Source organism: Lepus europaeus, chromosome 12 (assembly GCF_033115175.1).
Source record: "Lepus europaeus isolate LE1 chromosome 12, mLepTim1.pri, whole genome shotgun sequence".
Lineage (NCBI taxonomy): Eukaryota > Metazoa > Chordata > Mammalia > Lagomorpha > Leporidae > Lepus > Lepus europaeus.
Genome location: NC_084838.1, coordinates 60,071,306 through 60,094,903, shown reverse-complemented (window position 1 = coordinate 60,094,903; position 23,598 = coordinate 60,071,306). Strand labels below are relative to the sequence as shown.

The window sequence follows — 23,598 nt, the reverse complement described above, 5'->3', positions numbered from 1 at the left end:
TGGGAGAGCCAACAAAAGACACTAATGAGGGGACAGTTGGTAGCTGGCTGGCTGCTTTAGGCCATCTGGAGGAAGAAACTTGCTTGCTTTGCAATAGGAGACTTTTTTTTCCTTTGGCCTAAGTTTTATAGACCCCCCCCCCCCCCAATGGAGGGCAGAAGATTGCTCAAATAAATCAGGAAAGCAACTTTATGATGAAATAGGTGAGAACAGAACAAGGTGAAATCCAATCTTTTAGGTTTCCTAAGACTTTGGAATACTTCCAAGGACCAATTTTAAGGGAAATGAAAATTGAACATCAAATGCTAATGGAAAAATCGCTATGGGGGATATAGGAAAGGAAAATTAACCTGGAAGAGAAAATAGAACACTTATCGAGTTTGTGCTTCCCTGTGGCTTAGACATTTAGTAAGAGCCATGAAAGTGGATTTTACATATAGGAGATCGTGCTGACCCGGCACTGACTTGTTGCTCCATCATCAAATGGGAAACACAGGGTGTTGACATCAATTACTGAGAATTTATGTTGCTTTGGTCTCCACATTCTGTTCAACAACATCCCCCTACAATGATTATCCAGCTGTGATGTTTGTTAATCAAAACCTTGGACAATTTACTACATTTTTATATTTGTGTCTGGGAACATCGAGAAAGATACCATCTAGAAAGATAAGGAGGAGAGCGAGGTACGGAGAGATGGACCAGTCCCAATGCTGTCCCTCTCCATGTCCCCAGAACTCCATGCCATCTCACTTTCTGCTTAGACAGTAAGAGAATTTAAAGATAGTGCTGGTGCCTCTGGCCTTCCTTCACCCTCCAAATATAAAGTTGTAAAATTTTAGATGAAAAAAGTTTAACGGCTCTGCACTAAATCACTTTGCTGCCAGTACTCCACACACCACTTGGGAAATGGCTGGGGAATGACATCTGGTCCTGAACCAGTGAAGCTAGATGGCTGAATGGACATCCGACTCCTAAGGTCATCTTTGCCTTACAGTCGAGCTGAACCCTCTCAGATGTTTCTGAGCCAAAGGCCTTTGGAGTTCCTTCCATAAGCTGCAGTGTCACTGACAACTGTCTATTAAGAAACATTCATCTTGGGGCTGGCACTGTGGAGCAGCAGGTTAATGCCTGGCCTGAAGCACCGGCATCCCATATGGGTGCCAGTTCAAGACCCAGCTGCTCCGCTTCCAATCCAGCACTCTGCTATAGCCTGGGAAAGCAGCAGAAGATGGCTCAAGTCCTTGGGCCCCTATACCCACGTGGGAGACTCAGAAGAAGCTCCAGGCTTCCGGTTTCAGATTGGCCCAACTCTGGCCAGAGTGAACCAACGGATGGTTCTCTTTCTTCCTCTGCCTCTGCCTCTGTCTCTCTTTAACTCTGACTTTCAAATAAATAAATAATAAAAAAAAAGTGAGACATAAATCTCTGGCAAAGGTTTGCAAAAAATAATCTCCTAGAGCAATGAATAGTCAGAACATACATTGCTGCTAGATTAATGAGCACCACAGATACCTACCTGCTCTGCTGATGGGCAGGATGCAGGAACATGTAGCCAGACAAATACTAAGCAAAGAGGAATTTACTAACTAGTTTACTGCAATCATTTTTTAAAATCTATTTTCCTGCAACAAGGGATCTATTTATTTCCAGAAAGGATATTTTATACACAAAAGGAAGAGGGTTAAGTGCCATTGCTACATTAGTTCCATTGTCACTACACTTATCTACATGTTCATCCATTTTTTGCCAAATTAAAATTTGTTTGATAATGGAGAAATAGTTAGTGTTCGAGGACTTCAAATGAGCACATATCTTTATTGATGGCTTTAAGAAGTTTTTTTTTTTTTTAACTATTCGAAGTAACTTCAGACACAGAAATAAAAAAACAAAAAGAAAATTTTCCTTTTTTATTAAAAATGTCTCCTAATTATTAAAATTACTTTGCTATTAATTTCAACATAGAAGTGCTCTGTTTAAAACTATTCATAGTTGATTAACATAAATCTTTAGTAAGTGAAGAAAAGCAGAAAAATGAAAGTGAACATTTTCAGGGCTGTAGTGAGCTGCTCTTGTTTTCCATTTAGTATTTGGGTAGGAACGATTCTTGGAAATGATCGCAAACGCAATAATTACTGGCTTAATTCTAAACAGATTTGCAGTCACTCCTTTTCATGTTATTTTTGGCATGCTGGCTGTGGCAGGGGCATGCCGTAATGTTGATATAACTGGTTTCTCAGAAAACAAGATTTGTGACAATTTGCTCCATTCTGCTCCAAAGACAATCTGAGGCTTACAAAGTGGGGCTAAAAATGCACACAATCTCCCCCCTTGCAGCTGCTTCTTGTTTAACATTGTCAAATTTTCTTAATTAAAATGTAAGATTTTTGCTTGGCTTCCTCCCACCCCCTTTGAAGCTCAAATGACACACTGCCTCTTTTAGACACATGAGCATCTTCAAAGAGCCAGAGAAAGGCCCTAATTGCCTTATCAGAAGAGCTCATTTTTAAGTTTGTGCTTTGTATTCTTCATCTGTATATATTTTATCCAATCAGAACCTTAACAGGCTCCATTCAGCTTGGAGGGTGCAAAGCATGAATAATTCAGACCAAATATCATACTGGGTTCTGCTCATGAGTTTCCAGTCACATGGCTCTGAATGCTCTCTCTCCTGCCAAGGATTCCCAACTTTTTATGTCAACTCAGACTCTTTCCCAAATTCCAGAGTCATTCATTCATCTCACAACATTAAGATATCTAACATAGATCTCTTTTTTCCTTAAGATTTATTTATTTATTTGAGAAGCAGAGTTACAGACAGAGAGAGGTCTTCTATCTGCTGGTTCACTCCCCAAATGGCTGCAACAGCCAGAGCTGAGCCGATCCGAAGCCAGGAGCCAGGTGCTTCTTCCTGGTCTCCCATGTGGGTGCAGGGGCCCAAGGACTTGGGCCATCCTCCACTGCCCTCCTGGGCCACAGCAGAGAGCTGGACTGGAAGAGGAGCAACCGGGACTAGAACCCAGCACCCATATGGGATGCCGGTGCCTCAGGCGGAGGATTAACCTAGTGAGCCACGGCGCCAGCCCGACCCCATCATCTTCAGAACATATCCAGGCTGGCGCCGTGGCTCACTAGGCTAATCCTCCGCCTTGCGGGTGCCGGCACACTGGGTTCTAGTCCTGGTCAGGGCACCGGATTCTGTCCCGGTTGCCCCTCTTCCAGGCCAGCTCTCTGCTGTGGCCAGGGAGTGCAGTGGAGGATGGCCCACGTGCTTGGGCCCTGCACCCCATGGGAGACCAGGAGAAACACCTGGCTCCTGCCTTCGGATCAGTGCGGTGCGCCGGCCACAGCGGGCCAGCCGCGGCGGCCATTGGAGGGTAAACCAACAGCAAAGGAAGACCTTTCTCTTTGTCTCTCTCTCTCACTGTCCACTCTGCCTGTCAAAAAAACAAAAACAAAAACATATCCAGCCGGCACTGTGGCATAGCAAGTAAAGCTGCCACCTGCAGCCCTACCATCCCATATAGGCACCAGTTCAAGTCCTGGCTGCTCCTCTTCTGATCTGGCTCTGCTATGGCCTGGGAAAGCAATGGAAGATGGCTCAAGTACTGGGGCCCCTGCACCCACCTGGGAGACCCGGAAGAAGCTTCTGGCTCCTAGCTTTGGATCAGACCAGCTCCAGCCATTACAGCCATTTGGGGAGTGTACTAGCAGATGGAAGACATTTCTCTCTGTCTATCCCTCTCTGTCTATAATTCTACCTCTCAAATAAATAAATCTTAAAAAAAAAAAAAAAGAACATATCTTTTCAACCTACCAATGTACCACTGGGAGACAATTCTCCAAGGGTCTCTTTCTTTTTTCTACACATCTCAAAGGAAAAGGTGCTGTCTAGCTTTATGTCAAATTATCTTTTCTGAACTGTTTGGATAATAAGCTGCTTGGGGCGATAAAGATAGTACAGGTTTCCAGAGCAGAAGTCAGGTGTGTTTACTCTTCAGTGTGATAAATGCTCCTTCCAGAGCACAGATGAAATCCTAATCAAAGAACATTGCTTATTCTCAAGGTAGGGAGGCTCTCCATAGGAAATCTGAGGAGAGTGAGCAACCAGTGCTTGCTGGATTTTTCCCTTTCGGAGGGGAAGTGTGCCTTGCGGTTCTCCAACCTCTGTGCAGGTAGCATGCAAATCCTATGTGGAGGACAAATAACATTTTCTTTTAATTTTTTTTTTGACAGAGTTATAGACAGTGAGAGAGAGACAGAGAAGAAAGGTCTTCCTTCCGTTGGGTCACCCCCCAATTGGCCGCTACGGCCGGAGCTACTCGGATCCAAAGCCAGGAGCCAGGTGCTTTTCCTGGTCTCCCATGGGGTGCAGGGCCCAAGCACTTGGGCCATCCTCCACTGCCCTCCTGGGCCACAGCAGAGAGCTGGACTGGGAGAGGAGCAACCAGGACTAGAACGCAGCGCCCACATGGGATGCTGGCACCACAGGCAGAGGATTAACCAAGTGAGCCATGGTGCCAGCCCCACCAAGTGGATGCTCTTAAGACCCAATTCCTACACACCACACTCTTCCAGTTGATAGAGACTCTACCAGTTGATGGCCCTTGGTGAGGACAATGTGGAGCTGGTCCCAGGAATAGAGATGGGGCATGTGAGAAAAATAAGCCTTTGCTCTGTGGACATCCTCCCTTCCGGAGCCTGTGAACTCCTCCCGCCTTCCAGAGCCCATGAAATACTAGCAGTTCATCTGTGGAGAAGGAAGCATATCTGCAGGAGAGACCGAGCAGGAACGCTCACCAGATCTCAGGAGCTTTTCTATTCTGAAGTCAAATACTTCTTAGAGATCTTCCATATTCTTGCCCCTGGAACCCACAAGATGTCCTTCAGCTATTTAGAGTATCTGCTTCAGGGATTTCTTTTTAAATTAGCTCAAGTTGATTCCTGGACTTTGCACTCTAAGAGTTGTAACTGATGCATTTGCAAACCTATCAAGCTTTTCATGTCAAAGAATAAAGGAAAGACAAGCAGGGAAGAACAAGATACACTGGGAGAACTATGGCGGATCAGCCCAAATGGGGATATAGTAAACAGGCTAACCAGTCGCCATGCCCATTTCCTCTGCTTCCGGTGCCCATGGTTCAGATTACATTTCCCTGCCTCTGCTGTCATCAAGTGAAGCTGGGTGGCTGTGTTCTATCCAAAGGAGCTTGTACAGATGGTAGATACGCATCACCTCCTACACACAACCCTCCACCTTTGGCTGATTGCTACAGAAAGATACAGTGGGGTTGAGGGTGTTGGGTGCAGTAGTTAAGTCCCTGGGAATACCTGCATCCCATCTCAGAGTGCCTGGTTTAGGGACAAGGCAGGTGAACTAGATTAGAGCCATGAACTGGGATCCAGACACACCCCACCCTGTGTAATCCTATCCATTTACTTGTCAAATAGCCCCCTTCCCAGCATGCATCTCCCTTCACCTAGGCGTGCCACATCTCTCTCCTTCTGAACTTATAAGGAGGCCAGCAACCAGGAAGGCTCTCCTTCTTTCATCAGAAACCAGGACAACTGGAGGCGCTGAAGGTGCCCTCTATTTCCTTCCTCCATCCCTTGTCCCTTCTTGGATCAATCCACTCCTCAACTTTACACTCTGGCATGCACTCCAAATAGGTTTTGATGCCTCTTAGGACTAGAGTCCCTAGAGATGGTGGTAAAAGACTCAATATTTGGGATGAAAGGAAAGGCCTTGAAGGATACATCTCAGGTGCCAGTTAAATGCCCCTTCTGGTTCAAAGGACCTTAATGATGGGGATGCCTCCTGGGGTCACAAGCCCTAGGCATGGCAATATAAACTCCCTGAGAATGTTCAGGGTACAAAAAAAATCCCAGGACACTCAGAACCCTGCCTGTGCTGACTTTTTAATTTTCTGTTTTTGTTTTTTATCACCCAGGAACTTAGCATCCAAGCATGAAGTGTTGCCTCCAAATGTCTATCTAGTGGTAGTGGAATAGTCCCCAAGCTAATTTGGGATGCTGTGGACATGCCTCAGTTTCATATTAGGTTGTCTCTAGATGGACTAGCATCTTCATGATGACAGTATGTCCCCTGGAGGCCATGTACTCCAGGCACAGTAGTTTCTTATATGTCTATATCAGGGGCATTGGGTAGTAATTACCCTATATCAACCTGCAGAAAGACCCCCTCCCCGGGCAGGTTACAACAGGGAGCCCCACTTCAGGGTACAAAAAGAGATCCAAAGGTGCAAATTACATATTTAAGTTACATGCTGAAGTATAACTAGGCTCGTGGAGAGCCATTTTCTATTTTGGTCTTTTCAGGTTCTATGGAATGTTCACTTGTATATGACTCTGTTTTCATTCCTATGGACTCACTCCTCCTAAGGGTACAGTTTCAGAAACTGGCCATGGGATTCCAAATCCCCATGAGCTGGACAGCAAAAGTAACATTTTAAGTGTTTAATAATATAGAGAGGGTTAACATGGGAAACAGTCCATAAAATGGCAACTGCTCTAATCAACACTCAGTGACCTCAGAATCAGCCCCAAAGGCAGTCTGGTCTCGGATGTGGAAAGCCAGGACACTGGTGCAAGGCTCATGGCCTTGTCTAAAGACTGATGGGATTTGAGGACTCCGGAGTCTTCCACAACCTAGGCATCCTAGTCAGAGTCTTGGGTATTCACTGATGTCACAGATAAGAGTGTTAACTTATGAAATTAATAGGAGTCACTGTGTACTAACTTCCCATAAAGGACCCCTTTCCTCAAAGACTTTTATTATTATTATGGGGGTTGATGATACACCTTGCTCTAAAATATTCACTTTGACTCAGTGTGTTAAAGGATATCCTCATCTCTCACCAGTTTTTGGTAATGTCTAAATGCCCAATCCCTTTGCTTGGAAGAGATTTATTATCCCTAAGTGCTACCCTGAAGCTAATTTCTCCCATGTCTAAGTCATTTGTTATAATTTTAGAAAGTACTAAGGCAGATCCCAGTCTATATGATCTTCCTAATGAAATAAAAGAGTAGATCCTTAAGTTTGGGATCAAGGAATACCTGGACAGCCTACCATGTCAGGGTTTTCTTAAAAGATGAGGCTGCATTTTCTCATCGGGAAAAGTATCTCATAAAACCAGGAGCTAGATAGGGGACTTCAACCCTAGATTGCTAAGTTTCTTGAACATTCACTCTTGGTTCCAAGCCAGTCTCCTTGTAATACTACTAATCTGACTATTGTGAAACCAAATAGGGAATAGAGACTGATGGACTTCAGATCACAAGGTTATTCTCCCAATGGCCTCTCAATGAAATAGTTAAGGAAATACATGGCTCAACCCTTCTGGGAAGAAAAGCTTTAACACGGATAGTCTCTTGGGTATTTGAAGGAAAAGGACTACATGATATCAAAAGGAAAGTAACTCAACAGGTAGCTACTGCTCTAGGGTTTCTTATCTCCATGCCTCTTGGGAGACCTCAGTCATCAGGTATAGTCCAAAAGGCTGATCACAGTCTTAAGAAAATTCTGGCTAAGCTTTGCTAAAGCCCTTAGAAACACTGATTAAATGATTGCCTATTACCCCTCTCAGGATGAGAATGGCACCTAAGTCTACTTACTTTAAATCTTATTAAAATGCTATGTGGAAAGCCCTTCCTCACCTCTGACATCCTCTTTGATTCAGAGACTCAAGATGAGATAAAGTGCATTATTAATTTAGGTCAGGTACAAAAGGTTCTGGTGAGTATGCTAATAAAATTCTCCAGTGCATGATCCCAAAAGTCATGAACAGCCTACATCCCCAGGATTCCTAGTTTTATCAAAGACTTGGAGGGAAGTATCCCCTTCAGATCAATTGCAGTCTAAATGGAAGGGACGCTACCACAGTCAAGTTACAGGGCATCCCAACCTGGGAAATTCAAGGATTAAACTTTTATAGGTACATACAGAAGATAATTCTGCCTACTCTTGTGAACCAATGGAAGATCTCAAATACCTCTTCAAATGGCAAAACAATTAAGTGGAGCTTTTGCATTTGTCATATCGAGGCTATTGTACTTTAAGGCAGACATGTGTTATCTATACCTCTTTTGATTCTCTCAGGAAGCTGCTATTGGCAGAAAAACTCCTTAGTGAGCATCAAAGATCCTAGCATGACACAAAAAGCTAACTCTAAGAATCTGTCCATTGCTTTGGGCAACCTACCCTACACTTCAGCCCAATATTTATAATAAGTATGGAAGTCTGTGGATGCTGTCTAAAGTAGTCATGGATAACTGACTAGCCTTAAACATACACTGATAGAATGAGGAGGAGCATGTGAAGTGATTAATAGATCCATTAGATGAGATAGGAAGAGGTTTCTGAACCCAAGATAGGCAGGACCCAGGATGCTGACCAGCAGGAAGTAGATACAGAAGATGAATCATTACTCTTCAGCACTCTCTTAGCATACAGGGTCAGAAATGTGAGGGGAGAATGATATGGGATGAGGCAGGTAGCCAGATTAAGGTCACAAGCTGGCAGCCGCACATACTCTCCCCTGCACTGCAGTGTGATCCTATCCACTTACCTGTCCAATGGCCCCCTTCCCAGGATGTATTTCCCTTCACGTAAGACCTGCGTTGTGTGGTGCCATGTAGCCACTCCCCTTCTGGCCTTATAAAAGATGGCTATTGGGAGTGAGTCTCTCTTTTGGTAGAGACCAGAACAAAAGGAGGCACTGAAGATGCCTTCTATTTCCCTCCCCAACCCCTTTCCCTTCCTGGCCCATTCCACTTAACTATGCCCACATGTGTGTTTGCTTTCTCACCTCTTAAATAAACCATGTTGCATACTGCATATGTGCCTGTACTTAGATTGCTTCTCTAAGTAAAAGCAAAGACCTAGATTAAAATTAACTCCCACCTCTCCCACTTCAGTTTGGATCCTGGCCACTCTGCTTCCAAACCAGTTTCCTGCTAATGCACACCCTTACGCTAGGTAGGAAGGTAGACCCTGTGGGAAGGAAGGTAGCAGCTTTAGAAACATTCAGAAGCAGTCTGATATCTACACATGAAAAGTCCTGACCAAGTCCCATAACCTTGTACAAGGGTCCCAGTCACACCTTCTGGGAACATGCCAGGGGAATCTTAGTAGGCTGGCACCAAGGAAGCTATTTGGGGGTCTAATAAAGCCTCAGGAGGAGTTTCATGCCCATAAAGTCTTTCTAGCAATACTTCAAGAGGAGGGAAGGGAAAGAGGAAAGAATTGGACTCCACAGCCATATATACCCATCAAAATGCATACTGGGCACTCCATTCCTTGGTGAATTGCCCATCTGGCCTGCCAGGTGTATTGCTTCATTAAACTTTGATAGCTTGCTTACCACCTATCTCACATCTGAAATTCTTTTCTTACGGTGGACAAGAACCTCTGTTCCAGCCAACTCTGGTAACACCCAGAGGCAGTAGATGATGGCTCATGTACTTGGGTCTCTGCCTCCCACATAGGAGACCCGGATAGAGTTCCGGGTTCCTTGCTTTGGTCTCTCAGCCCTGGCTACTGCAGGCTTTGGGAGAGTGAATCAGCACATGGAAGATCTCTCTTTGTCTCTCCAATAAAATGAAAAAAAAAAAAAAATATATATATATATATATATATATCTTTTAAAAGGGCAGATTTTAGCAGTCATGAGTTGAAAACTGCAGAACCACACCGGCGCCGCGGCTCAATAGGCTAATCCTCCGCCTTGTGGCGCCGGCACACCGGGTTCTAGTCCCAGTCAGGGCACCGATCCTGTCCCAGTTGCCCTTCTTCCAGGCCAGCTCTCTGCTGTGGCCAGGGAGTGCAGTGGAAGATGGCCCAAGTGCTTGGGCCCTGCACCCCATGGGAGACCAGGAGAAGCACCTGGCTCCTGCCATCGGATCAGCGCGGTGCGCTGGCCACAGCGCGCTACCGCGGCGGCCATTGGAGGGTGAACCAACGGCAAAAGGAAGACCTTTCTCTCTGTCTCTCTCTCTCACTGTCCACTCTGCCTGTCAAAAATTAAAAAAAAAAAAAGAAATCCTGTCTTAAAAAAAAAAAAAGAAAACTGCAGAACCACAAGATAGAAAGAACTCAAGTTACTGAATTACATCATAAAAAGCCACCCAGTGATGGAAGTACCTGGCTTTTGACAGGCATGAACCAACCTTAACATATGGAGGGAGCAAAGCAAGGAAACATCTCATTTTGGATTTGCTCACTGTGGGTCTTAGATGAGGGCTGAGTGAAGCAGAATTGTCCCCATTTTACAGAGGGGCTAGGCAAAGTGCAGAGAAGTTAAGTAGCTGGGAAGGGGCATCACATTCCACAGTCTAGCCAAGTCCAGGCTTAAATACAGATATCTTGATTCACAGGGACTAGCACTTTCTTTCTGTGCTATGCTGAATGCTGAAGATGCCTCCTAAAACTGACAAGTTATCTGCTAATCTACATCTCTGAGCCATTAAATAGATTAAATAGACTATAAAAAGATGAAAGAGAAGGCAACCCTCCCTAGAGGCAACTGTCATCACATTCATGTGTTCACACCCAGCACTCAACCAAGAACATCGCACAAAGAAGGGCTTTCATACTTGCCTGTTAAGTTTAGAGAGGGAAAAAAGGAACAAAACTTCAAGTTTACATCATAAGACAACGAAAGGCCAGTAGACATATGTTGCAGACAGCTTTCACATGTAGACCAATCACAATAAGACTGTAATTCCATCAACTGTAATTTATTTAAATAACAATTGCATGTTGCAGGTAAACCAGTTGTAGCAATATGAAAATACAGATTTCTGAGGAAATCTCCAACTCAAACACATATCTAATGATACACAGAACTCTTATACTAAGAAATCAAAAATAAAACATGTTGGCTTTCAAGCTGTGATCATCTATTTGCACTTAAAAATATAATTTCTAAGATGACATCTGTTTTCAAAACCATCTTAATGGTAAAAATAGGCTATGGGGACTGCTGTCTCCATGTTGGAAACTTAGGTCTCACATCAGCATTAACTCACAAATCATAGATGATACCATTAACACAAAATCAGCAAGAGAATACTCATTGGGAATGTCATTTCTATATTAAAAATATCAGAACTTCACAGTTTTCTTTGTCACTTGTATAGATAAAATGCTTTGATAGCGACAATCTATTTCACTTTCTGATACCAGAACCGGTGCCTACTTGATCAGCAGATGGATGTTACTAACACATTCGTTTTACATAGAAATTATCTCTTCAGTTTCTAAAAATGTTTTGCTCTGTAAAAGTGTGACCACTGAGAATGGGAAAGAAAGAGATCTAAACTCAAATGTAATAAAGAAAGAGTGGGATAAAATGTTGATGATTTTTACTAAAATTGCATTGCAAAGTACATACAGGTAGGTTGGATGTCGTGATCCAACAGGAGATTTCCCATCAGTTACAAAGTGCTAAGGCTTCCAACCTTACTTCTGTTTAATTCAAGCAAAAGTGGAAAAACACATGTTGTGAAAGTAGAAATCCTCTTACACGTCAAGTTAAGATTATGATTAGGTGCCTACATCACAAGACAGGTCTATTTTGTATGTTTTAAGGCAAAGCACAATTTCCCAAATGAAGCTTTGGGAATAAATTTCAGTAATGAACTAATAATTTTCATTATATATATGTATATATATGCACATGTATATATGTATACACATATGTATATTTGGCTATACTCATAATTTAGAAACTTACATAAAACACATAAATGTCCCTATCCACATTTGCAAATAAATATTTCAAACACTAATACAAAGGGATCTTCAAAAAGTTCATGGAAAATGTGTATTTGAAAAAACTATATGTGAAATTCAAAATTCCTTTGCACTAAAATACATTTCTTTTAATCCAATTTTTCCACAAACTTTTTGAAGTTCTTTTTTAGGTAAATGACTCAATTGGTGTTCATTTAGGTATTTGGATGCCAAGAGTCAGCAATAGGGAAACATAATTTTAAAACATTAACTAGTTATAGAATTTCCCCCAATACAGTAGCAGAAAACAATATTTTATTGAGAATTCAGTAATTTTTCTGGTCAGCACATAACAGTGAAATACACATATTCTCTCTCTACAGATCTTAAACAGAACCCAACAGCACTGTTTTCTTAGGACATTAAATTGAAACAATAAACTAAGATTTTAGGTGTTTACCATAAACTCTTTTCATATAAATTATTTTATTTAAAAAATATCACAAATCTCTCTAAAGAAAGCAATTGTATACTATGAACAATCTCTTTAGGAAAAAAGTGAATTAATGAAAATTATTTAAAGTTATTTACCACCCCTAAAACTGCCACCTGGCCATTTGGATTCATCAACAATAGAGAATTCAAATGTCTGCGTGATTCCCAAAGCACAGAGCATCACACCTTCACACTGAATAAAACCTTCCAGCATTTCAAAATAATATAATTCCTTTAAAGTTGAAAAAAGAACTCTACTTTAAATTCTTAATTCAATTTCACTGGTTATTTACTTAGGTTATACTGAGATAAATTTCTTTTACTTTTTTCTCCAAATGGTGCCTGCCAACTACCAATAATTAAACCAATTTACTAGAAAATATTACATAGCAATAAAATAAAAATTCCCACTAGGATGTGCCAGCATCCCTTAAGTTCATCATTTAAAGTATGCATTTCTTAGAACTACTAGATTAGCATACAAGGTAAACTGGTTTGCTACTGTGCAACAAATTTTACTTAATGAAGTTTGGTCTGAAAGTACTTGACTTTTCCTATTAAGCATTCAGTCTATAGGCATCTGTAGGCATTACTACAGTGAGGCAGCTGCTTTGCTTTTTCTAGGCAAAGTCCTGTTACAGTATTACTGTGCTGAACACATGTCATGGGTACACTGTCCATCGGCGGGAATGGGGCTTACATGTCTTCTGAAGCTAGATCTACAGATCCCGCTGAATAGTTCAGGCCAAGAACCTGCTCAGCCATCTCTCCATGCTAAGTAGTCCGTGTGTCATTTTTTTCTGAAGTGATGAGGCTACACACAGACTGGACTGGGTTGGATTTCAACAGTACCTCTGAAGAAGCAGTTTCAAGCATCATGGTCAAATCCTAACTACTCAACCCAAAAGAGGTTTTCCTTGATGGTAAAAATTCTCATGTGTACTTTTCCCTACATTTCAAGTTCAACAGTTTCAAAGCCACCAAATCTAACAGCAAATGTATGAAAGACAAACTACCAAAAAGGAAGCAATATTATGTTCTACAATAAGCAATCTGATACTTAAAGAGAAAGAATGTAAGTAATTGGGTTGGTGGAGGAAGAACCATGTAGAAAAAAATCTTATAATTCTTCTGAAAGAACAGTATAAAACATTGCCTATTTAATACTTATACAGTGTTATATGTTTATCTACTGATCAATAACTGCAATTAATTAGCTGCAATTAATTAAGCACTGTCTAAAGAGACCAAAAATAGGTCTTAATTATATTTATGCAAGTAACTTAGGTATCAGCAATTTTCAGAAATATTAATAGGCAGCAAAAGGCATAAAATTCATAATATTAAATAATCTGCCAAATTATTTTCTTAGTAGCTAATTTGTATCTAAGAACCTTTAGAACTACTGGGCCAGTTGAGTCAATGGGAAAACCTTGATAACATAAAGGGATTGAAAAGATGTCACTGAATTTTTCAGAATATTATTATCTTGGAAGATAATTTAATCATGAAATCTACTATCTCAAATGTAAGAATCACTCTTCTACAATTCTAACAGTTGTATTTTCTGGAAAAGTAAAAAATGTCTATAAAATTAGATTTAAATAGTAATCTTACAAATAAGAATAAGGAGTTCTGCACGGATGGAAGTGGCAGAGCATAACATTCAAACATGCCAATGACCTCCATCACCTGCAGAGCAAACATGACGACAGTTTAAGGGCACTTAAACAGAAAAAGCAGTGTTTCTGACAATGTTACCATGGTGAGTGGGTAAGCAGAGTAGATGGCAGGTCAAAGCAAGAACTCTAGGAAGCCAGATATTGGAAGGCCTTTAAAGAAAAGTGCATGCATGAAGAAACGCTCCCTTGACACCTGGCAGTACCAATGTGCCCTCACCATCCCAATGGGCTCAAAAGCCACATGTGGGAAGTGGCCACTGTACTGGCCAAGCAGGAAGGAAGGAGAAGCAATACTGCTCAGAGGCTGGAAAGGACAAGATGTGAAAAAGTTTTGAGAATTAACCAGAGAAACTCCAGAAAATTTTCTAGTTGTTTACAAAGACCATTTTTAAAATAATTTTTTTAAATATCCAAGGGGTGGAAAATCTCTACTAGCAAAACAACAGAATTGGAATCATGATGAGTATTTTTTTTTTTTTGACAGAGTGGACAGTGAGAAAGAGAGACAGAGAGAAAGGTCTTCCTTTTGCCGTTGGTTCACCCTCCAATGGCCGCCATGGCCAGCGGGCTGCGGCCAGCACATCACACTGATCTGAAGGCAGGAGCCAGGTGCTTATCCTGGTCTCCCATGGGGTGCAGGGCCCAAGCACTTGGGCCATCTTCCACTGCACACCCTTGCCATAACAGAGAGCTGGCCTGGAAGATGGGCAACCAGGACAGAATCCGGCACCCCGACCGGGACTAGAACCCGGTGTGCCAGCGCCGCAAGGTGGAGGATTAGCCTATTGAGCCGTGGCGCCAGCCCATGAGTATTAATAACAGGTACTTTCAGAATCTATCACAATGTACCTACCTCTACTAATAACTTCTTCATACAACCCACTGACTTGAAGCCCTGAGCAAAGAATCATAGCGTGGCCTCAACAACCAACTAGTCCAAGCTTTCCAAGCTTCCAGTCCAGGTCTGAATAACAGTCACATATTGCTGTTAGATTCACTCTTTTGCAAAAGAGCTAGTCACACTGTATCAGCCTGTTGGACTGTTCCACTGATTAGAAATTATTCCTTTAGAATTCACCTCCCTACACTTTCTGTTTCATCTCTGCTCTCTGAAAAGAGAAATAATCAATTAATTTTATCCCATATGACTTGAGACCTTTGTGTACCCAGGAGCATAGAGAACATTAACATCTATGTCAAAAGCAGCTGTAATTAATTTTCCACTAATTGTCAAGCAGAAATCATGCTTTCCTTGTCATTATTCCTACAAAGCACAACCTCTTTATAAAGCAGCCATCAGAACTCAGACTCCCCGTTTAAAAGAAAACGAAGCAAAACAACCACAAAAAAGGCAATCACACCAGGAACTACAAAATTGCACTGTCAGACACACTGGCAGTCCAATCCTATCATATATGCACCTCAAAAGATTAAATAAAACATCGCTACTTCAGTATTCATTCTTCAAAGAATATCCTAAAAATCACAAAGTAATTCCAAAAATGTAATATTAGCTGATGTTGCCAGCAACTAGTGCCAGTACAATACCTTGAACATGACAGGAAACAAACATCTCTAGCACTAATGATATTACAGTACTTAAACATCCACTGCATAGACTGTCCATCAAAAGAACAGGAAGTAATAATAAAATCAAAATAAGAAAACATAACAAAGGAAAACATTTATGGGACAGATGACTGTTATATGTCTTTCAAAATAGTTAAAATAAAACAACTACTATTAGCTTAAAATTTTTTCATTTTACAGTAGAACACTAAGTGACTCAGCTATGACTTGCAGCTTCCAACAAAAACAACATAGGTATATTACAAAATAATGCTACCAGAGCTCACCTACGCAATTTACAAGCTTTTTTACAATTATACACAAAAATAATTCTGGAACGTATTTTCCACCTCAACTTAAACTATAATGACAGTCAATTTTATCTCCTCTTTGTAATTAAAGTTACATAATTCATGTTTATAGCACATACTGATCTATCTGAAGAGGTGGTACTCTGACTCGAGTTGTGTTAATCACCCTACACTAGAAATGCAGCCTAAGTGTTGATCAGGAATCAGCACCTTAGGGGCCAACATTGAGGCACAGCTGATTAAACCATTACTTGGGACTCCCACGCCCCATATCAGGGTGTGGGTTCAAGCCCCAATTATTCTGCTTCCAATCCAGTTTCCTCCTAATGTGCCTGGGAATGCAGCAAATGATGTCCCCAGCACTTGAGTCCCTGCTACCCAGTTGGGAGACCTGGATGGAGTTCCAGGTTCCTGGCTTTCACTAGACCCAGCTCCAACTGTTGTAGACATTTGGGGAATGAACCAGCAGATGGAAATCTTTCTCCCTGCATCTCCCTCTCTCTGTCACTCTCCTTTCAAATAAATAAATAAATCATTAAAAATAAAAAGAATCAGTACCTTGAAAGAAATAACACCAAACACCATTTGCACATAGGCTCATGCCACCGGGAACAGTAAGGAAGGAGCAAATTCATAATTTGGGCTACTGTTGGTGCCAAAAGCATTAATAAATTTATAGCTTTTTGAATGTCCATGCTTCTTTCAAAGACCACAAACTCAGTCAATAGCTTTAAGATGGTAACCAATGCTTAAAAACCCTAATGCTGCTCTCCCCACTGAGGAAATCAAGGCCCAGAAGGGGTCACTCACTTACTTCAAGTCATGGAATTAGTAACCAACAAAGATAAACTCCTCATTTCCTGTTCAAATGCAAAGGATTCCATGACAAAGTTCCTCTTCTTCAAAACTGAAATAGAAAGCATAAAACCTGGATTGTCAACTCATGAACTTTTTTTCCTTTCTCTGGATCCATTCTGGTCCTTAGCCACATTACACATACCTGGGAAGTAGGGGGAGGAATGGCGATGATTGAAAAATAAAAGGCACAGTAGGTGGGAGTGGTTTGGACTAAACATAACATTGGAAAAAATAAATACACAGACTCACAGTTATAAAGCTGAAAGGGACCTTGAAAGTCATCTGTTCTTTGTCCATTTCACAGATGACAATATGGTGAGAGGCACAAGGAGCCAGGGACCCCCTAAAGGTCACCTTGTTAACTGCTCACTGGTGGCAGAGCCAGGACCATATGGAGCCGGGCTCTTTCTCACTCCATGCCCTGTCACCTAACTCAAGGACTAATAAGCACAAGTCCAAATATTTACAAGGAATAATCACAGTGCTAGAGAGATTAGAAAATTAGATCTTGCTCACTGACATAGAAGTAAAAACTATGGATATCTTACATATCATTTAAAGCAGCAGGAACTTTGCTTCCTATAAGAAAAATAACCAATGTATATATTTCAGGCTTCATTGCTAAGATTAAGGATAATTTCCAAAATATGACTTTTATTTCCCTTTAGATATACAGGTTTTTTTACTTTAAATTTTGCTATAATAGACTTAAATACATTCAAAAACTGGATAGTCTCTCAAAAATGTCACCACCTTAAACCAACATGAAGATTTTTTTTTAAAAAAGCCCATAACTTAGTATTTCATCACATAGATGCAAGTGTCTTTAAACCACAAATTACATCGTCCCATCCCTGTCCATGCCCTCCACCTGCTCTCTTTAGAGTTTTCAGAAGGTCATTGTTTAGCTATTTTAAAATATGAGTGATGTTTATTTTTCCTCTGAAATTTAAACACTGGGCAACAGAATACCTCTGAAGTTTAACTGACCAAGAAATCTAAAAATGGCTCAACATGTAGGACATTTGCTACTTAAACAGTGTTCACATCGATATTAAAAAATAACTAATCTAATTAGACTATATGTGCCTGTAAGTCTTTTAAAAGACTTCTTCACCTCCCAATTAAAATCTAATATGAAATCCTTTTTGGAGATGCAAAAAATAAAAATTTTCTAGATACTATTGAATTTCATACCATAGGGAAAAAAATTTATGTAGACCAACAGTAAACCATTCAGATGACAGCAAATATTGATAATAAAATTGGATTTTTGTCTCTTATTCATATAATCATATTTCCACTTTAATACACAATCTAATCTATAGCAGGTGGTGATGCCAAGTGAGGGAACATTCCATAGTTGGTGTTCTGATCAATCACGTTCTGAGGAAGGTTTCCTCCAGAGGTGCAGGGCTGCCTGAATTCTGAAGTGTAGTCTGGACTCCAGGGAATAGTCCTTGTAGTTGTTTCTGAAGACAATAACAACAAAATTGTACAGTCAAACCATCTGTGTATCCCAGGGCACAAGCAACCTCCCCACCCTCCTCGCTCATCTCATTTACTTTCAAACCCTAACATGCATAACAGTAGATCTTAGGAAAGTACAGGTTCCTGGTTCTGTAAGAGGTGACAGGACAGTAGTCTGGATTTCTAGAAGCTTCCTGGTGGGGTTCCAAAGGTCATACTTTGAGCAGCAAGGTTCTACTTCATCACAAAGGCATTCACAAGCACAGCAAGAAGGTTATGAGGAGGGTCTAGCAAACTGAACAGTTTGGCTTTTTTTTTTTTTTTTTAAGATTTTACTTATTTATGTGAGAGGTAGAGTTACAGACACTGACAGGGAGAGATAGAAAAGTCTTCCATCCACTGGTTCACTCCCCAAATGGCTGCAACAGCAGGAGCTGAGCCAATCCAAAGCCAGGAGTCTCTTTTGGGTCTCCCACTTGGATGCAGGGGTCCAATCACCTGAGCTGTATCAGAAGAGGAGCAGCCGGGACACAAACTGGCGCCCATATGGGATGCTGGCACCCTAGGCAGAGGATTAACCTACTGCGCCATAGCACCGGCCCCAAGTTTGCCTTTTTTAAATTAGAAGGTTTTAAGGCAGGCTCATTCAAACATGGTGAACACAACCAATGACTGAAAAAAAAAGAAAAATACCTTGGAACCCTCATGAAGAAACAATTGCATGAAAGCAGGATTACTGAGAATGCCAAAATTACTTATTCCATTGCTTACATACAAGTATCAATGGTTTGATCAATAATTATGTAATAATCAGACCAATGCCAGAATGAACCACAGAAACTCAAAGGTTATTTAAAAACCCTACATAGATAATCCATGTTGACTTCACCTAGTTAGAACTGTTAAGAATCTGCAAAATGGGATAGCTGCACAGAATGGCCTTATAACCACCTTGTTTGCAGTGGTGTGTTTTTCTATAGCTGTTTGTCTTGTCTTACACATTTCTAAGGGCTACTTACTGGTAACCTGGAAAATGTATTACTAGAGCTTACCAAAGTCAACATATTACTAGAGTTTACCAAAGGATGTTACTGAGTATTTTCTACATGGCTGGCCACATAAAGTGGCAAATTGGCAAAGCTCCTAATATGAAAGTACTTTAAAAAAATCATGAAAAATGGAATTAAACAGTAAGTTTATTTAAGTGCAAAAGAAGTTGAAATGTATGAATAGTTTTTCACCAAAAACAGTTCATTGTGGGGAGGGGCCAGGCATTTGACTTAATTGTTAAGCCTCCATTGAGACATCTGCATCCCATATCTAAATGCTTGGGTTCAAGTCCTGGCTCTGAGTTCTGACTCTGCTCCTGATTCCAGTTTCCTGTTAATGTGCGTCCTGGGAGCAGCAGTCATGGCTCAAGTAACTGGGTCCCTGCCACCCACATGGAAGACCTAGATGAATTCCAGCTCCCAGGTCTGGCTTGGCCCACTCTACCCATTATGGGCATTTGGGGAGTGAACCAGTAGATGGGAGTGGAGCTCTCTCTTTGTCGGTCTTTCAAGTGCATAAAAACTAAATACAAAATTTTACAAATTTATTGAAAAATGTGTATTATGAAAAGAATATACATAGGCGTCAAAATTTTTGATGCCAAAATAAATTTATCTTTTTTGACAGGCAGAGTGGACAGTGAGAGAGAGAGACAGAGAGAAAGGTCTTCCTTTTGCCGTTGGTTCACCCTCCAATGGCCACCGCGGCTGGCACGCTGCGGCTGGCGCAACGCGCTGATCCGATGGCAAGAGCCAGGTGCTTCTCCTGGTCTCCCATGGGGTGCAGGGCCCAAGCACTTGGGCCATCCTCCACTGCACTCCCTGGCCACAGCAGAGAGCTGGCCTGGAAGAGGGGCAACCGGGACAGAATCCGGTGCCCCGACCGGGACTAGAACCCGGTGTGCCGGCGCCGCAAGGCGGAGGATTAGCCTAGTGAGCCGCGGCGCCGGGCCAAAATAAATTTATCTTTTAATTTAATTTTTCCTTGAACTTTTTTGAAGTTTCCTCATACCTAAGGGGAACTTCAGAGAATTGATAGTCCTGAAATTACTGGGACATGTGTCTAAATCACTGGCACTGTCTTGACTTAGTGGTGACTTTCGGTTGCTTTTCAGTTGTAAAATACTTATCATCATTATAAATTTGTCTCACCGGGGCCAGTGCCGTGGCTCACTTGGTTAATCCTCCACCTGCGGCGCCAGAATCCCATATGGGCTCTGGTTCTAATCCCAGTTGTTCCTCTTCCAGTCCAGCTTTCTGCTGTGGCCCAGGGAGGGCAGTGGAGGATGGCCCAAGTGCTTGGGCCCCTGCACCCGCATGGGAGACCAGGAAAAAGCACCTGGCTCCTGGCTTCAGATCGGCACAGCGCCGGTCGCAGCGGCCATTTGGGGAGTAAACCAACGGAAGGAAGAGCTTTCTCTCTGTCTCTCTCTCACTGTCTACAACTCTACCTGTCAAATAAATTAAAAAAAAAAAAAATTTGTCTCACTGTGCACTTCACAGGAAGGACTTGCATATGTCCACATACTGAATATTTGGAACAGAAGTATTTATAGTCTAACTTTCTAATATCTGTATTTGATGATATATAGATATTATGGTTGAAATACCAGTCATACACTCATATATTAACTTAAGAAGTGATGTGTTTACCATTTTTTTTTTTATTTTAAGGAAGCCCTTCTTGGCTTTCCATGCCCCTGAAGCTTCCACTCCATCACTACACTCTGTTCAAATTAAACATCCTGAAAGAGCTGTCTCAAGTAGCTGATTCCACTTCTCCTCTCAGCTCACTTGTCAAAAGTGACCAACGACTGGCTTGCTGCCAAGTGCAGCAGCCAATTCTCTTTAACCTTGCCGAACCTCTCAGCAGCTGCCCTCGTAACTGACCACTCTCTCTTCTTTGGTGAAACATTTTGCTCAGCTGGCTTTCCTAGATATTCCCCTAACTCACATAATCTTATTATGAAGAGCTTAATCTTCTTCATTGTATTGTTTAATCTCTGACATAACGGCATAACCCAGGCACTATGCTAGACCTTTCTCCAGATATGCAACTTTCCCAAAATGACATCATCAAGTATCATAGCTTTAAATATCACTGTCTCTTATGTTGGTGACTCTGAAATATTATCCTCAATCTTGCATGTGTTTTTGACAGCCAACTTACTATCTTCACATGGGATATCTAACAGATGCCTCAAAATATCATGGTCCAAAAGAGAAGCTCCTTCTCGTCCTTAAATTATTTTATTCTCCAAGTCAATAAAAAGCATAATCATCAACCCAGCGGCTTAATTTCAACCTATTGACTTAATTTCACAATCTAAAGGTCCCCTGGCTGTGGCTTCTGCCAGGAAAGCACCCTCTCATCTTTTGGTGACTGATTTTCTCAAAACCAGCTTTTTTTTTTTTTTAAGATTTACTATTTATTTATTTAAAAATCAGGGTTACAGAGACAGAGGGAGAGATGAGAGAAAGAGAGAGATCTTCCATCTGCTGGTTCTCTCCCCAGATGGCCACAACAGCCAGGGCTGGGACACACTGAAGTCAGGAGCCAGGAGCTTCATCTGGTCTCCCACTTGGACAGCAGGGGCCCAAACAGTAGGCCCATCCTCTACTGCTATTCCCAGCCTACTAGCAGGCAGGTGAATGGAAAGTGGAGCAGCTAGGACACAAACCGGCACCCATGTGGAATGCCAGCATCACAGGAGGCAGTGCTATGCCACAACACCAAACCCTCAAAATTAGCTTTAATTATGCAAATCCCAACTACAACATCACCTCTTCAAGCAAATCATTTAGAATCAACGTAAAGTAGCACCCAGGTATCACACTGTAAATCTCAGCAAAACATATGCCACTGAGATTTTTCTTACTTGTTTAACATCTCCCTCCAGCTAACAGAATAGAAACACTGTTGAGTTTACAGTTATCTCTTGAGAGCCTTAACTGTTGTACAGGACACAGCTGATGCTCAGTAGACACACAAGGACTTCTAAAAGTTCATGGAAAATGTAACTAAGAAATACATTTATTTTAATGAAAAAATTTTGAAATCTATGAGTAGTTTTTCATAACATCCATTTCCATGAACTTTCTGAAATTTCCTTACATTTGAATTGGAATACATGAACAAATCAGTGAACCACTAAACTACTTATGACTTAGAACTATTAGGGCATTCTTTCTCCACTGAATGAAGAGTGGAAGGCAAACAGAACACAGGTGTCTGCCTTCCCTAAGTGAAACATTACCACCCGTCTAAGAGCCATTATCCAGCAAACATGATAAAAATATTTTGAAGCCCTCATAGCAGACAGAAAGAACTCAGAGGTAGATCAAAGAGCATCATGGAATCAGTGGCCCTTCAAGGAAACAACAGATGTGACTGAATATGCTTACGGCTGGCAAATTATGATACAAAGACCAAATCTAGACACTCATTTTTCTTCAATGGCTGCTTTTGATATAACTGAGCAGTTGTAATGGAGATCTTATACTAATGTCATAAATACTATCTGATCATTTACATTAAAAGTTTTCTGAGCCCTAATATAGAAGACAATTTGTTAGAAATCTCTCACCCAGATACCTACACATCTGTCAATGATCACAAGAAAGCATTAAGAAGGTTGGAAATAGCAATTTAACAGCAAAAGTCAGGAGCATAAACCAAGAATAAGTTAGCAAATGTAACCTTTTTACTAATTTTGCACAAATTTGTTGATTTTTAAGTGTATAATGTTTCTGTTGCTATCATGGTACTGATATTCCTGATGTCATAGCAATCAAGAAAAGCTGCGTTTATCACTTACCTTGCGGTTTCTAGGACCTTTATGGCCTTGTCAATTTCTCCTTGGCTTTTATACAAAAATGCCAACTCAAACAGAGTGAAGGGCACTAGGTAGTGGTCATACTTCAGTAGCTTTTCACTGAAAGAACAAACCAAACACAAGGAAGTCTTAACAGAACAAGAAAACATCATTCTTTTTCAACATATGTATCATTCTCTAGTCCTCAGAAAGCAGGTGCATCACTAAGCCTACTATCAGAGAAAAGCCACCATCACACAGCTATGGGACCTAATAAACTAAACAGTATGTTTTAATGTAATAATATTTTATTCTTTAATATAAATCCAGCCCTGGTGATTATTTACTCTCTCTCAGGTCAATGAATGCTGAACTCGAATGATTAACCCTGGGGGTGTGCAACTGGCAGAGGGGGAGATGTCTGTCGGAATGGCCACATCCCATCCTGGAGTGTCCGGACTCAGTGGTTGGCTCCAGCTCCTAACTCCTACTTCCTGCTAATGCAGACACTGAGGGCTGGCAGCAGTGATGACTCATGTGGCTGGATTCCTATCACCACTGTGAGAGACCTGGATTAAGTTCCTGCCTCCCAGC

General features: G+C 41.4%; 1 protein-coding gene across 1 annotated transcript in view; it reads right to left on the bottom strand.

Annotated features, from left to right (window-relative positions):
- Positions 1–10,742: 10,742 nt before the first annotated feature.
- Positions 10,743–23,598, bottom strand: part of TTC39B (tetratricopeptide repeat domain 39B) — a 134,518-nt gene continuing 121,662 nt past the window's right edge. The window contains exons 19-20 of the mRNA XM_062208220.1: positions 23,008–23,124; positions 10,743–18,142 (exon numbers count right to left, since the gene is read on the bottom strand). Of these exons, the coding sequence (XP_062064204.1) occupies positions 18,046–18,142; positions 23,008–23,124 (214 nt within the window). The 3' untranslated portion in view covers positions 10,743–18,045. The remainder of the gene's footprint in view (positions 18,143–23,007; positions 23,125–23,598) is intronic.